Raw genomic sequence first — 15341 nt, 5'->3', positions numbered from 1 at the left:
CACTACACCGGCGTCTAAAAGCAAAAATAGTGCAGGATAGATTCTATAAAGGAAGGTAACAATAAAGGCAGAAATTTGGAGAAATTTAGCTTTGGAGAAATTTAGCTTTGGAGAAATTTATAGTCTTTTAACAGATCAGTCTATTTGTAATGTGAGCTTGATATTCTAATTAAAGGCATGAAACTAGCACTGTGTCCACACCTCTCACCAAGCTCCTGGAAGGCTACAAAGATTCTTCAAAAAGAAAGAAACAAACATCCTTGTTCCAAATACTACGATTTTCCTAACCAAAGAAAAGCTTTACCCCTTGGCAGAGCAGGGGGGACAGCCGACCTCCCATTCATCCCGTCCCCAGTGACCTCAGAGGGGTGGTCACCCAATTCCAGAGGTCCTACCTTGAAAGCAAAGGTCTCCTACAGTAGTTCAACATCATGGATGGGGTCTAAGCACAGGCCCTTCTACTTTACGGCCAGACAAAAGGAACACAGCACGTATAATGTACATAAATGAGGTATAGATAAACTGCTACAGCCAAAGAATGATGCATGCTTTAATCGTTCATAGAAGGTCTGTATAGAAAGTGTATCAAAGTCCAGAGCATTGCAGCACTCAAAATCTTGTTGGGCGACAAAACTAGAGATTGCTTGTCATTGTTTCTGACAAAAGAAAGACAAATCTCACACACAAGAAAACTATAAGGAGCATGTTGTTAGAAGGAGGGCACTTGCCACTTAAATGTCATGAGAGGCAATTACTCCTGCTGGATTCCCCCTCCCAACCACACCTAGTACACGTCCATGGTTCTCCCTCTCGCTTCTCTTTTTCTCTTCCTACCCATCTTCAAGAGGCGCCCCGACCCCGCCGCGCCGAAAGAGACCCTCGGGAGGAAGACACCGCCCACCTCGGCGCCCCTTTGGCACGTTCACGCCGCACGCACTAACTTGTCCAACAGGGAGAAACAGCGGCAAGACCTCCAGGGCATTAGGTGCGCGTCGCGTCCCCAGGTAAGGCCTCCGAATGCCCTTTCTGCCCGGCTACTCAGCAGCTCCCTCTCAACTTGACCACCATCGGGAAAGCAGAGGGCCCCGCGACTGATGCGCCACGCCGCTCTCGGATCTCCGCAGCCCGCGCCCTGCAGAAGACAGGGAGCACAAGCCCGGTCCGCAGCCCGCACGATGCTCTCCAGCTACCCGCCCGCAGACCGTGCGGAACTACAGCGAGGCCTTGAGTACTGCGGTCCTGTCTCCCTGCCTGTGACTCAGTGGTTGTCACTGATCCCTGCTGCCTTCCCCGCAGCCTTCAAGATTTCCGCTCTACTCTGCAAGGTGGCCGGTGACTGGAGCAACCAACACACCTCTTGGAGCTTTCGTAGCAACGAGCTCGAAATTTCGTGAGTGACGGCATGTCTGGCCAATGCAAAGAACGAGGAGAGACTGGCGGAAGGAGGCCCGCCCCTCGCGACTTTAGCGACCGCAAAAAGAACTGGAAAAGCGAGATTGACCTCCCAAAGACAGCTCCTAGCGTCCCTGTGAGACAGACCCACGTGCCCCGCCCCCCATGCTGTCTGAGACCGATCAGAAAAGTAAAAAGTATTTCCTGATTGTTCGGTCAATCGACTCAGAAAAATCTTGATTGAACTAACCCCCTTGAGCGTTCCGACCAACCGGGTGGGGACATGTGGGCGGTACCAAATTCATAATGCTACTTAAGGAACTTTGCCAGGGTGCAGCTAGAAGTTGAAGCCAGTTTGGGATGATGTTTTGTGTAGGAAACACGCGGACACTGACACTGAGGTTAGGCATAAGGAAGGCTTCCTATTCAGTCTGAAGCTACACTGCAGCCCTGCCTCTAAATAGATTTCAACAGTTGGGGAAAATACAATACAAGCCACAAGCACCTTCCTTCAAATGTTGCAGAACCACAGTTCTCGCATTGTGAGAAATGCTCTCACAATAACTTAGTCCCTTAAACACCAACTTGGTTAGCTAAAAAGGTTACAAACTCCTGTAAGTGGTACATGTGAATGGAAAAGGGGCCACATACTAAACTTGACAAGCTGTGGGGTACGGTGGCGGGGGGCAGGGGGTGGGGTGCATGGCATGCCTCACAAACTGTGGCATCAAAAGCAGATGATGATGTGAACGTAAAAATTCTTAACTGAAAGCAGATCATGGTGGTCAGTTGCCTGTCGCTTCCTTGACAAAGGTTAATCTTCACCTTAAGTGAGCCTGTCTATTGTCTTTGTGAATTTAGGGTCACGTACCTTTGCAATGTCAGTAATTTTATTTTCCAGACTTCTGCTGCTCCAAAGCACCAGACCGCAGAACCCCTCATCGTTATTTTGTCGCCCCATGCCATCGCTACGTACCGTGAATGTTCATCTTTATCCTGCACCCGCCAATGTAGAAGAATCTGTCTCTTTGTTTTCATTTTTATCCAGTCCTAGAGATTTCCCTGCCTGGCTTTCTCCTGCGTTCTTAATCTACCACCCATGGATTTTATGAAGCCCTTCTTACATCTCTTTCTTTGATTCTAAGGTATAAAATAAGCTGCAAACCTGCCATTATCTGGAGCATTTTCTCCATTTGTTGAGATTCTGCTTCTGGGCATGACCTCAAAATTTGGCTCAGATAAACTCTTACAAGACTTTTCTATAGCTTGGACGTTCTTTCACTGACACACAAAACTGAGATAACCAGAAATACTAACATCTATTGAAAGCATAATACTCGTATGTGTCAGCAACTATGCCAAGGTATTTACAGGAAAACCATAATGTCCCGTAACTCAGACACTATCATTCCATCTTAAAAGAGGAAAATTAAGTTGCTGGACAGAGAGTCAAACCTTGACCTGTCTGACACCTTAATCTTTGTAACCAAATGTTTTCTTTTCTGGTCACAGTAATTGTATATATGAGGGTAAATGTAAATACATCTGAGAGGTTTTTCTACACAGTTTCTTAAAAATTAAAGTAATATTTTTTTCTGACTACAAAAAATTAAACAAGGCCATTTTTATGCTCTTACGATCAAAATGGGAACACAAAGTTCTTTGGACTTTTCAGTTTTAACGAGCCGTGCCTCTGAGACCCCTTCTGCTGAACGACAGTACTCAGAATTCCGGGAGACACTGGAATACTTGAGGGGCACCGAGTCTCGTTGCAATCATCTCCCTTCTGTAGGTACGTTCTATCTGTGCTCAGACTTCCATTTATTCCCACGTACGCACTGCATAGGAATGTACAAGTGTTTTCTTCATGACATATGGCTTCCAGCTCTTTTCCATTTACAATAACTAAAAAAGGAAATATATCAATAATGATTTGGTCTTCCTTATGTCTCATACCCAGTGTAGGTGGTCCAGTTTTTCCTTGTCTGCACAAAATAAATTCCTTTGACTCTGCATAGGCTGATTCTTCTTGTCCAAGTCTAGCTTTAACGCTGGCCCAGAGAGGACCTGATAGCTGTGTGATATTCCATCATATGGATGTACCCTGATTTATTTAACCATTTTCATGTAACTCAACATTTAGATTACTTTCAAGTTTTTCTATTATGAATAATGTCATAGTGAGCTTTTTTTGTTGTTGTTCTTCCTGCATTCCTTACTATTTTTTTTTTTTAGGAATAAATTTCAAAAGTGTAATCATTGGGTCAAAACATGAAGATGTTTAAAGCCTTTGATACATATTACATTGCTGAATTGTTTTCTGAGTACATTATACAAATTTACATTCCCAACAACCAAATGAAAGCCATGCTTCACATTTCGTAAACTCTTTAAAAAAGAGGGTTATTGGTGTTTGCTAAATTGATAACCAAAAAGAAAGTATCTCATGTTTAATTTTCATTTCTTCGATTATTTATTTTTTCCATATGTTTACGAATATTTTTATTTCATCTACTACAAATGATCTGTTCACGCTTTTCTGCTAACTTCCAAGGAAAAAATGTAAAAGTGTTTTGTTAGCAACTATGAAGGCTGTTTGAATGGATTCATCCTATCCTGAAAAAAAGGTGAAATAGCAAAGGTAAGATTTTTACCCACCATTATTTGTACCTACAAAAGGGATACTGAAGCTGATAATAATAGGGCTTTACCCTTCCACCCCTCACAACCTGAGAATTTGCATTACTTTCCCACGACATGCATTGTGCCTATAAATAAAATAAAGCCCCAGCCCTCATAGCGCTCAATTGTTAAAAGAATTACAACCATATAGGCACACACACATGTTTTATATATGTATAATATATGGTTTATACATACATATGTTTCATATTTTTAAAAAATAATATGCGTGAAGAATATGAGGAGAAGTTGAAAAGAAAATAAACCTAATTTATTAGTGATTTTATTCAGGAGGTGGGATTGTGATTTCTTTTAAGAGAAAATTATTTTATAATGCAAAACTCAACTTACTTTTTAAAAATACAAAACTCTGCCCATTAGGCAGGAGGTTCAATTGAAATTATGGTAGCTGATCAGGGGAAGTTTATAAAGTTCAACTGTGGTAACTCAATAAAGGTAAATTGCTTATGGAGATATTGATTCAATGGGCTTTTTCTCTTAACAGAAAATACTTCCAGTCAATATAACATCATTTGTCCAGGATGGAAAGTACAAAGTGCTCTCAGGAGAAGCAGAGAGATCATTTCACCCTGAGAAGCATCTTATTTGGAGACAGCTCCCCATCTCTAAGTTAGAATTTAAAATTGGTTAATCATGTTATTGGTATTAGTTATGCAGTATTCTTGGCAATGCTAATCAGTTTGCTGTGTAACTGCTGAGTCAGATGTTGAATGTATTAGGTACTCCATGATAATGATCACATCTAATTCTCATGTGAAAACATTTAAGTTCAGAGAATTTAAATGTCACACAGTATACCCAGACCAAGTATCACTTAATTCCCTGTTCTGGTCATACTTCTGCTCAAGGGACGTCTTCTCCGTTGCTATACATATACATAGAAAGCACAGCAATACACTTTCCTTGCCCTAGAAACAGCCCCCTAGTAAATGCACCCTTAGGAGAAACCTGAAGACATACCTTCACTTTTTCTCAGGAGCCCTCCAGAGAACTGTCACAGGTAGCCAATGCAGTCATCCCCATCAACTATGGTTTGTGGGTCTCTAGTGTCTTAAAGTTCTAGGAAACGCACCCTCCCCCAGGAGACTCTGACTTCCTTTTCTCAAGATGCATAAAGGTTTCATCAGACCAGTATCTGAATAATCCCTTTTTGAAGAGACGCAGGCAGCTCTCTGGCTCCACAATGTTCATATCAAGGTTAGGCAGCCTGGCAAGTGCCCTGGGGCTCACCCTAAAGTCTGGTCTGGTTTCCATAGCAACATTCATTCCCTTCCATGGAAAATTCTGTCATCTCTTCTGCCTACTCAGACTTTCCAAAATGAACTGATTTTCGTAACTATAGGTGCTTGTCCTTTCTCTTCCAAAGAGAAAAGACGTATTCATCTGAAAAAAACAAACAGACACCTGACTGCAGCTAAAATGCTGCATTGCATCAGCTGGTCTTCCTTTCTTTTAAAATTCCATATCCTTTCTCCATTTTGCTCTGTTCTTTAGCCTTATCCATCATTTTTGGGAAACAGGTTTTCTCTGACAGAAAACAAACAGATGGCAACTCTCTCTTCCTAAAACTGGCTGTGATGGGGCTGTATAATGAAGTTTTCAACAAGGCTCCCTGAAAGCCTGGGTTTAAGCTGGGTGTGGCTAAACTGTGGGTTATGATTGCAGGGGCAGGAATAAGGACTGTTGTCCACGTATAGTTCCCCATATAGAAGTCAGTCTCTGAAATTTTGCCGTTAGAGATTTGTTTCCTTAGGTTAGGCATTGCTCTTCCAGGCAGCATTCCTTCAGTTGCATATACTCCTGTGAAGAGTAATTATTAGGCTACAAATGCTGAAAGAACTTAGAAAAGAGAGGAGGAGGTGCAGAGGGAAGGGTATAAAAAGGGCTTTGAAGACCTCCTTTGTCTACTTCGCAACATTTCCAAGAGGGGCAGTGCAGATCTTTGCCTGGATTCTGTGCTCCTTCCTGGGCCAGGGTATCTTGTCTGACAATGCATTGAACACTGTATGAACTGGGGGAGTTGTGACCACAGAAAGGGGACAGCAAAAACATTTGTTGTTTATCAACTATCACTGCAAGGATGGCTTAGAGGGTGATGCCAAATCAGTTCCACTCTAAGGTGACTTTGAATGTCAGAGTGCGGCACAGATGGGATGCATAGTCATGTGACAACCTGGAGCGATTTCTCCAAATCTCCCCCTCCAGCTGGATGTTAAACATTGTAAGCACTGGAGCTCATGTTTACCTACAATTTCTTTAGTAGACACTGCAGGGCTATGTACATCATTTTATTTTATTGCATTTATACATCTTGTGAGAGGATGCAAAAGGCCCCTTGTTATGGGTAGATATGCTCATAAATTGACACACTGGAACCTCTCTTGCAGCCCTATTTTTTCTAGGTGATAAATATTCCTCCTGGTTGGAGAGATTAAAGACATCTTCCCTATTAAACTAATCCACCTGTGATTTAGTTAATATCTGACTTCTTCAACAAAGCACTCTGGTTCTCAGGTACAGCATGAGAGCTTATGAAACTGGCCTGAACCTTTCTTTTGTCCCTAGTCTATCTTCATGTCACTTTTTGATTTTATTAGTTCTTAATTTTAAATCACTAAGCATGCCCAGCTCTTCTAATTTTTTTTTCTTTCCTTTCCTTTTTTTCTATTTGGAGAAAGTACTTTTTTCTAATTAACTATGAGGTAACAAACCCTATCATTTCTTATTGTCTTTTGTAAATATGAAGAGAAAATGAAATAATGGAGGCAATAAAAGCATGAGAACCTATTTGGCAGAATTGACTTTCTTTCAGGGTCCCGTTATTATTATTATCTTGTCTGAGGAGGAGGAGGATGATGTATTCTGAGAGTCCAGTGAGGAAATGGAACTGTAGAAAGGAAACGACATTGAGGTTAAAAAAAAAAAAAGGGGTGGAATATGGGGCGTATTATTGTACATTCAAATTCCACCATATAGACTGTCTAAAACAAAACAACACTGGGGAATGATAAAGGTTGTTAAAAACACAAATTACCTTATAAAAATTATTTTTAGAGAGAGGGGAAGGAAGAGAGAGAAAGAGAGGGAAAGAAACATCATGGGATAAACATTGATCGCTTGCCTCTCATACAAGCCAGGACCAGAGGAACCTCAACCTCGTCATGTGCCTTGACAGGGAACCCAACAGGGCACCTATCACTTTGCAGGACACTGTTCAACCAACTGCTCCACGACAGTCAGGGCACAAATTACTTTTATAAATAAAAACAAATATAAAATGTTTAATAAGATAGTATATTAAAATATGGAAATAAACAATTTATTTTTAAATTAGAAGAAAATATTAACTTTGGTTTTCCGGGCTTCCCATAAGCTAAATACAAATGCCAACTTCCAGGAGCTAGGAAAACAAGTCAGGTTACAGAGAAAAGCCTGAATTCACGCAGAACCTGAATTCAGAACCAACCACTCATTACTGATCTTCCTTGGGGTAGTACTAGGACCCGCGCTGGGTGCCCATATACATTCTTACGTTTCAGTGGGTCTGGAAGTTATCAGGCTAAAGGCCATTAAAGGGCAAAGAGCAGCTGGCAAAAAGATAAGCAGGAGCTCGGTAACTAAAGCCTCAAAAACCTTGCTACAAAGCCTGTCGCAAGCGGCCAGCTATGATGAGATTCTCAAAAGAAACCCTGCAGAAAGTCGCTGGCTGACACGGACGCCCTACAAGTAAAGCCACAGAACCCTTCACTACACTCTGATAACTTCAAGTTTAAAATGGCGCCGACACCCCGCCCTCCCACTGTGGCGGAAGAGCCTGCGCACGTCCAGCGGGGTGGGGAAGCCGGGGACGCGGACGGGCGCGTGCACGGCCTCACGGTGGCTGCGCGCCTGCGCGAGGGCGGGAGGCGGGCGCGCGCGCGCGGCGGGGGCGGGCTCTGCTAATCGCCGAGCAGCTGCCACGGAGCTGGACGTGTCCGCGAAGATGGCGGGCCGGGTGAGTGCCGGCCGGGAACCGCGGCTCAAGGCGGGGGCGCTCGGCTCGCCGGCACTCCGAGGTCCCGACGGCCCAGGGGAGGGGAAATGGGTCCGAGTAAATGGGGCATTGGAGGGGGCAGCAGGCCCGAGAAGACCTTGAGAGAAGGGGGAGCGGTGGCAGGGGAATAGCCATCCTGACTCCATCCCCCCAAGAAAGCTCGAGGGGAGGTGGACCCCTGGCTACCAGGGTTTCCTGCGTCTCCGTTATTTCCCCTTTTCCATGCCTTGGGGCTGTACCCCCCGCCCCTCAAGGCAGCCTCAGGGCTGTGGCCGTCCCATCCCCGTCTGATGGGCTCTGGGGGGTTCTCCGCACCCCCTTGCGAGGGCTTATTAGGCGCAGCCTCTGGAGTAACTGCGGAAGATCCGTCTACTGCATTGGGGCGAGAGCTGGGCGAAGGGTCATTAGGAGCTCATTTCTGGTTCCTCACAATAAAAGGTTTCGGGAAAGGAGGAAGGAGTGCAAATGACTTAGTGTTAAACCCCTGCTGGCTGGGGGACCTGTCAGTGCCGGATCATGCAGGAATGTCTTTAGTTTGGACTGGGGATTTGGGGTATCGCGTTTTGCTCTTATGAATGACAGTCGCTTCGAATGCAACAGAATGTGCTGTAGTTTCAGAGTTTTGTATTTTACTTCCTCCTCTAACCTCTAAGATCGCAGTGTAGTATGGGTTTGGCGAGGGGAGATAGGGCTGGTTCTGTGCTGTATTGCAGTGTGCGTTGAGCTCCAAGCTCTCTGAGGGATGGTTCCTGCCCGGAGATTACACTGATCATAAACCTGGGGACATTAACTGCGTCATTAGGGGATAAGGATGTGCTTGACTGATTATTTATACCAGAATATTTGAATAAGATTGCATATACTTATGCAAATATCCTATCTAAAAGAAATTGTCATGGGATTCCAGAGTGAGAAGAGACCTTAAAGGTCATTTAATTCGGCCTCTTTCTCTCCCTTTTCCCCATAGCTTCTCTTTTTAATCTATGGCTACTCTGTCCACCTATGTTTCTGTCTTTCCCACCTTCTCAGGAACCCCATTTTAATGTACTCAAGCTACTCCCATCTTAAAACAAACCCACCCTCACCTCCACAGCTGTCACCTTTTCTCTTTTCACTCTACAGCCAGACACCTTGATAATTGTCAACATTTATTGTCTCCCACTTGTGTATCACCAGTTATCCTTCAACCCACTGCAGTCTGATTTCTGGCTGTGTCATTCCACTGAAATGTGTCCCTTCCCTTGACATTTTTAATTCGTTGTCTTGCTTCGTGTCCCAAAAGCAGGAGGCATTGTTGATTGACCATTGCCTCCTTCATGGAAAATGCTCTTCTAGTGGCTTCTGTGAAGCCTTGCTTCTGTTCTTACTCATACCTTTCTTTTGCAGACTCACCCTCCTCTGCCTTGTTATTCAATGCATATATTTCTCAAGGCTCTCTTCTCACTCTGTTTTCTCCTTGGGCAGTTTCTTCTAAAACGACAGCATCAAATTCTATGTCTCAGTGATTTTCAGTATTTTACTCCCAGTCCTGACCTATCCTTTAAGTTCCAGATCAATATGTCGAACTAGCTATTCAAACCTAGGCACCTCAGATGTAACTGTTCAAAAGCAAACCCACGATCTTAGCCCACCTAATTATAGTACTCTTCCTGTGCTTCCTATTTCAGGGAGTGGCTCTACCTTCCATGCATTTATATTGGCTAAAAACCTGGGGTGGGTGTAAAGATGTCAACCTTTATACCTCTCCTCTTTCACCACATCCTTCAAACTGACCAGGTTCTATCTGCTCTCCCCCCAAAAAAGGTATTAGGGCCAAAGAATGTGGCTTGCGGCATTGCTGCTTTAAACTATACCCAGACCACCCACTGGACTGTTGACACGAGTTCTGTCATTTTAACATCCTAAAAATTTCTTCAATCTGTCCACCTCTCTAACATCTTCAATTTTAACCTCCTTTTCCCAAACTACTATCATTTCGGGTCTGAACTGCTGCAGGAAGCTCCAAAGTGGTCTCCTTAGGTCATTCCCTACGTTGGTTGTTTCTTCTGGTGCCCATTAAACCCCTCCCTTGATGGCATCTCATTACTTTAGGGAGAAGACCAAATCTGTAACGAGGCCTGTAAGGTCCTTTGTGGTTACACTCCTGCTTTTCTCCACTACCCTCCTTACTCTGTGCTCAGGTTATATAAGTCTTTCAATTCTTTGAACCTACAGTGGTTTCTCTTACCACAAGGTCTTTGCATGAGCTGTTTCCTTTCTTTGTAGTGTTTTGCTCCCAGCCATTTCCCTCCTACTCAGATCACTCAAAGACTCCAGGGAAGCCTGTTCCGATCCCACACTTAAAGTCATGATCCTTTGTTGTATGCTCTTGAAGGACTGTATTCCTTTCCTTAGAGATTTATCTGTTCGTTGCTTTCAATTTATTAGTGTGGTTATTTGCCTCTCCCATTAAACTTTACCTTCCATTAGACCATGTTGGTTTTTTGCTATTGTCATCTGTGCTTTGCACACTGTCTGGGACCTAGGTGCTCAATACATTTTTTAAAAAAATATGAATCTAATTTCTCTTTGAATATACAGGTGATAGAGGGTGCATCATCAAAAAGCTAGCCCATTTTACTGACATGTTAAAAAGACCTTTATTTGGAGTTCCATGTAAATTATATACATAAATACTATTTCTGCTGTTGAGAGCTACATAGAACTAAACAATTTCTTTTTCATACGATAGCTCCTCAGATATTTGAATACAGGTTATGTATTTTTCTCTTTTGCAAGTTAAACATCCCCAATTCTCCCAATGTCCTATACCCCAAACCCTTCATCTTTGGAAATGCTCTGTTGTGTCACTGTGCTCTGTCGCTGTTCTAAAATGTGCTGCGTGGAACATAGTGATCAGTGAAGAATATACTTGAACTATGTATGTTCTCTTGAGCTGGACACTACTATTTTTAGTACAGGGTAAGATTGTATTTGCTTTTTTCCTCCAGTAAATCACACTGAACTTATAGTGAATTAAAACTCTTAATATTTTTTAAAAATCAGCATCCCCCACCCTCATTGTAGGTATTGTACAGTTGTTTTATTGACCCAAAATCTAAGACCTTACATTTATCTCCTTTACAATTCATTGTTTTAGGTGAGGGCAGGTCTGCTACTTGTTGAAGGTGTTTTTGAGTGGTAATTCTTTCCTGTTATGCAACATAGTAGCTCTCTCTTCCAGTTTAATAGTAGTGATTCCTATGCCTACATCAAGTCATTAATAAAAGGTAGAATAAGACAGTCAGAAATAGCCGTTGACCATGCGGTTAGAAACTTTCTTCTAGGCTGACACACATCAACGCACTTTTGATAATTTACTTCACCTAGAACTTCTTGGAGATTGCTGTCAAAGTTTAATTTTCAAAAACTACCTTCCATCTTTTAGAAAATCTGAACACCTTTGCTCCATCTCTGATTGACCTATTTCTTCTGATAGCTATAATTTTCTAGTAACTACTTATCAGTGTTTAGCAAATAAAGTTAGCCTTGTAATACTCTTAAAATGGGTTCTGTGTTTCCTTTTTGTGGGAGAAAAAGGTACTTTGAATTATTGCTTTTGTTTAGTTAATCGTGGCATTCTGACATCATCTTGTAAACAGTATATTCACTATGTAATTGAACTTTATGTGTTGTGTGTGTTGTATCATTAATTTTTGCCATTGATAGCATTAGTTACCTGTAGTATATCTTGTCCTTTGCTTTTTCTGGCCAAAAAAGAAAGCATCACATTTAGTTCATCTGGGAAATTGGCTGCAGAATAAAATGTATGATGTTATACAGTATATAGCATTGAGGGCATCAGAACTTGATTAATCCCTAAAATATCTTGAAGTTCCTAATCTTTAAAAAAAAAAAAAAGCCTAAAAGAAAATAAATTTTTTCATTCTTGTTTTAGTGTATTTATTATATGAGAATAAATATGGAATGACAAGTTGGATACATTTTATAATAAAATGATCAGTTGACTTAAACTTATCTGGTTCCCTTTGGCCTTTCCAAAATAATTCAGTTAAGTAATAAGTTTTCTCAGCTATTTAAAATTTTTGCTACTAATAAAGCAGATTCTAAAATTATAATTGTTACCACTTACACTGAATAAGGACTCTTATTTAAAATGAACTCCGGATGCAGATGGTTATTACTGCCCCAGGTCTCCACACTACCTTTCAGAATTCTCATGCTACAGAGGCTCTGGAATCACAGAATCAGAAGTAAAGAAAGAATCTGAAATGCAGTCTTAATAGCTTAGGAGAGCTGACTTTAGGTAGGGAGAAGCTCCTTAGTAAAGCTACTCTATGTGGTGTTGCTTTCTGGACCCCTTATATTTCCACTACCACCCCACTACTGACAAAAAAAAAGAATAGAAGAAAGGCTTTTCACATTGCCTGAACTTTTTGCAATCTGTCTTTTAAAATTGCTGGAAATCTCACTTACTGGAGATTTAGCAGTGCCTTCCTAAAAATATACATACATTAATGCAAATAAGCCAATGGATCACTTCCTATATCTAGTCGAGGTTATTTGTTGTGAAGAAATAGAATATGATGATGTTACATAGGCATCTAAGAGAGAGAACTGCTCTTAGTTAAAAGGAGTGTAAAAAGATGCTAGAGGTTAAATTTACCTAATTCAGTGTTTTGACTAGACAGGTTAGTATATTTAATATGTTAGTATATTGAAGAAGCTTTTGTAGCCTAGTCCAGAAGCCTACCCACTAACACTTGTATGGGTGAATGATATCTTTACCAAATAACCAACCTTCAAATGAAGTTTTGGAGCACAAGTTATAAATTGGATAGCTCATGTGCAGTATCACAAGGGAAAACAAGTAATATAAAATGTTTCATAGTCCCATTTTCTAAATCAGTGTTTGGCTTTCCAAAGCGTATCATCTTTCTGCAATCTTATATGCAGTAGTTACTGTTTTTATACAGGGTCCAGCACAAATAATACCCATTTTTTATGAGATGGTAATCTATACCAAATCTTTTATTACAAAATCATAAACATGTAATTGTATAAAATAACAATATCACACTTAAGCACACCCTATGATATTTTAGGTGAAATGGTCAAATTGCTGTCCATCTCATGCAAGACATTCATGTGCTCTGCCAACCACATTCGTTGGTATTATTTCTGCTGGACCCTATATATTACTTGAGTGGTGATTTTAAAAAGTATCTTCCAGTGCTATACAGTTTAGAAAAAAAAAATTAAACTCTTACTATTAAATAGATGCTTCTTTTTTAAACCCAGAGGACTTTGTACTTAAGATGGATGTATTCTTTTTTCTTTTTCAAGTATTTAAATCAAAGTGCAAAGGTATAAGGTAAAACTGTATTGTTCTCCTGTTGAAACTTTCTGAATTGGCAGAACAGTGAACCTTTGCAAACATGTGCATTGGCAATACCCTAGAGACTTGCAATAATGCTGTTCTTAAGGGTCCACACTCTAGGCATGGTATTTTAGGCAGTAATCCCTTAACGAAGTCCTTTTTCACATTCCAGTATTGATATCCTTGAATGAGCTCTGAGGCCTAACTTACACTACCTTCAATTTCCTAGTGATTTAATCTCTGACTTCTAACTTACTTTTTTAATGAGGAAAACTAAATATTCCTCATGTGACTATAACTATTTCTATAAGTTCTGTGCATTTTAGAGAAATATACTTTATATACACTTTAAGAGATTTCAAGCATGCTGTGAAGTATGGAAAATGACATAACATATATATGCATGTGCTCATTATCCAGATTTAAGTGTTAGCATACTTTGATATTTGCTTTGGATTTTTAAATCTTTAGAAATAAAACATTACCATTCCTATTGAATCCCCTTTGTATCCTTTCTTTTTCTTCCTTTTAGAACCTGTTATTTTCTGTATTTAATTTTATTCTTTCATCAAATAAATACTATGAAATTTGCCTTAATTTCATATCAGTTGGCTGGAAAGAAATCTGAAATGTTTACTATGTCTGATTGCTTCCTACCTTCTTCCCTCCCTCCCTCCCTTCCTCCCTATAGACCCTTCCTATCCCTTCTTTATTCCACCAACCTTTCCCAGAAATAACTACTATCCTAAAGTTGGTACATATCCTTCCTGTTTATATCTACATATGTTTGGATCCACAAAAATATATTTTGTGTGTATATAACATGTATATAATGGTGTTATAGTCTATATTTCCTTCTGCAACCTGCATCTTTTCATTTAAAAGGACACTTGAGATGTAGCCACATTGATATGTAGAGAGCCAATTAATTCTGTTTACTGTGTCATATTCTATTCTGTGAATGTACCACAACTATTTGTTTTCTTATCAGAGGAAAATTTACATGGTCTCAAAGTTTACTTTTCTAGAGTGCACATTCTCGTCTTTAACATGCATATGTAAGAGTTTCATTAGGGTATATGTCTAGGGACATATACATGTGCACACTTACCGGCAGTATAGGAATGTCTGTTACCTATGTCCTCTCCAGCACTTAATATTATATTATAGACAATTAATATTATAGACATTTTAACTTATACAATATGATAGGTGGAAAACAATTCCGTTGTTTAAATTTGCATTTTTTTTTCTGGTTACTAGTGATACTAGTGATATGAGCATTTTTCATATTGGTCATTGAGATTTCCTCTTCTGTGAATTAATTTTGTATATCCTTTGCCTGTTTGAGCTGTTAGCATTCTTTAAAAATTGATTTGTAGAATTTTCCTTTTTGGAGGGTGTAAAGGGTTGCTTGGATTCTCATCCTTTGTTAGTTGCGGATAGCTTCTCTTGGACAGTAGTGATTATTTCATGTGTATAGTTTTAAATTTAAATTTTATTATAGTTATAAGTTTTCCCTCTATAATTAGTGTGTTTTTAAAGAAATTTTTCCTCACCTTGAAGTCAGATTTTTTTCTAAAAGGTTTAAAATTTTGCTTTTTGCATTTTGGTGTTTAAGTCATCTGGAATTTATCTTTGTGTTTGGAGTGAATTAGGAATCTAATTTTATCTTTTCTCTATGTAGAATCATTTGTCCCAATATCACTTATTGAGTCCATCCTTTTCCCCACTGATTTGTATGCTATCTCTGTTTTGTATCCAATCTGCCTGGACTCTCTTCTGTTTCATTCTTCTGTTTATCTATATGTGCACCAATTCTACTGTTTAATT

General features: G+C 40.3%; 1 protein-coding gene across 2 annotated transcripts in view; it reads left to right on the top strand.

The window, feature by feature from the left end:
• Positions 1-8031: 8031 nt before the first annotated feature.
• NSF (N-ethylmaleimide sensitive factor, vesicle fusing ATPase) overlaps positions 8032-15341 on the top strand; it is a 133041-nt gene continuing 125731 nt past the window's right edge. For both annotated transcript variants that reach the window (XM_054574877.1, XM_054574878.1), the window contains exon 1: positions 8032-8089. In XM_054574877.1, coding sequence (XP_054430852.1) covers positions 8078-8089 — 12 coding nt within the window. In that variant the 5' untranslated portion in view covers positions 8032-8077. The remainder of the gene's footprint in view (positions 8090-15341) is intronic.

This window comes from Pteronotus mesoamericanus, unplaced genomic scaffold (assembly GCF_021234165.1).
Source record: "Pteronotus mesoamericanus isolate MK-2021 breed Mesoamerican mustached bat unplaced genomic scaffold, CSHL_Meso_final contig_269, whole genome shotgun sequence".
Taxonomy (NCBI): domain Eukaryota; kingdom Metazoa; phylum Chordata; class Mammalia; order Chiroptera; family Mormoopidae; genus Pteronotus; species Pteronotus mesoamericanus.
This window is presented reverse-complemented; position numbering and strand designations above follow the sequence as displayed.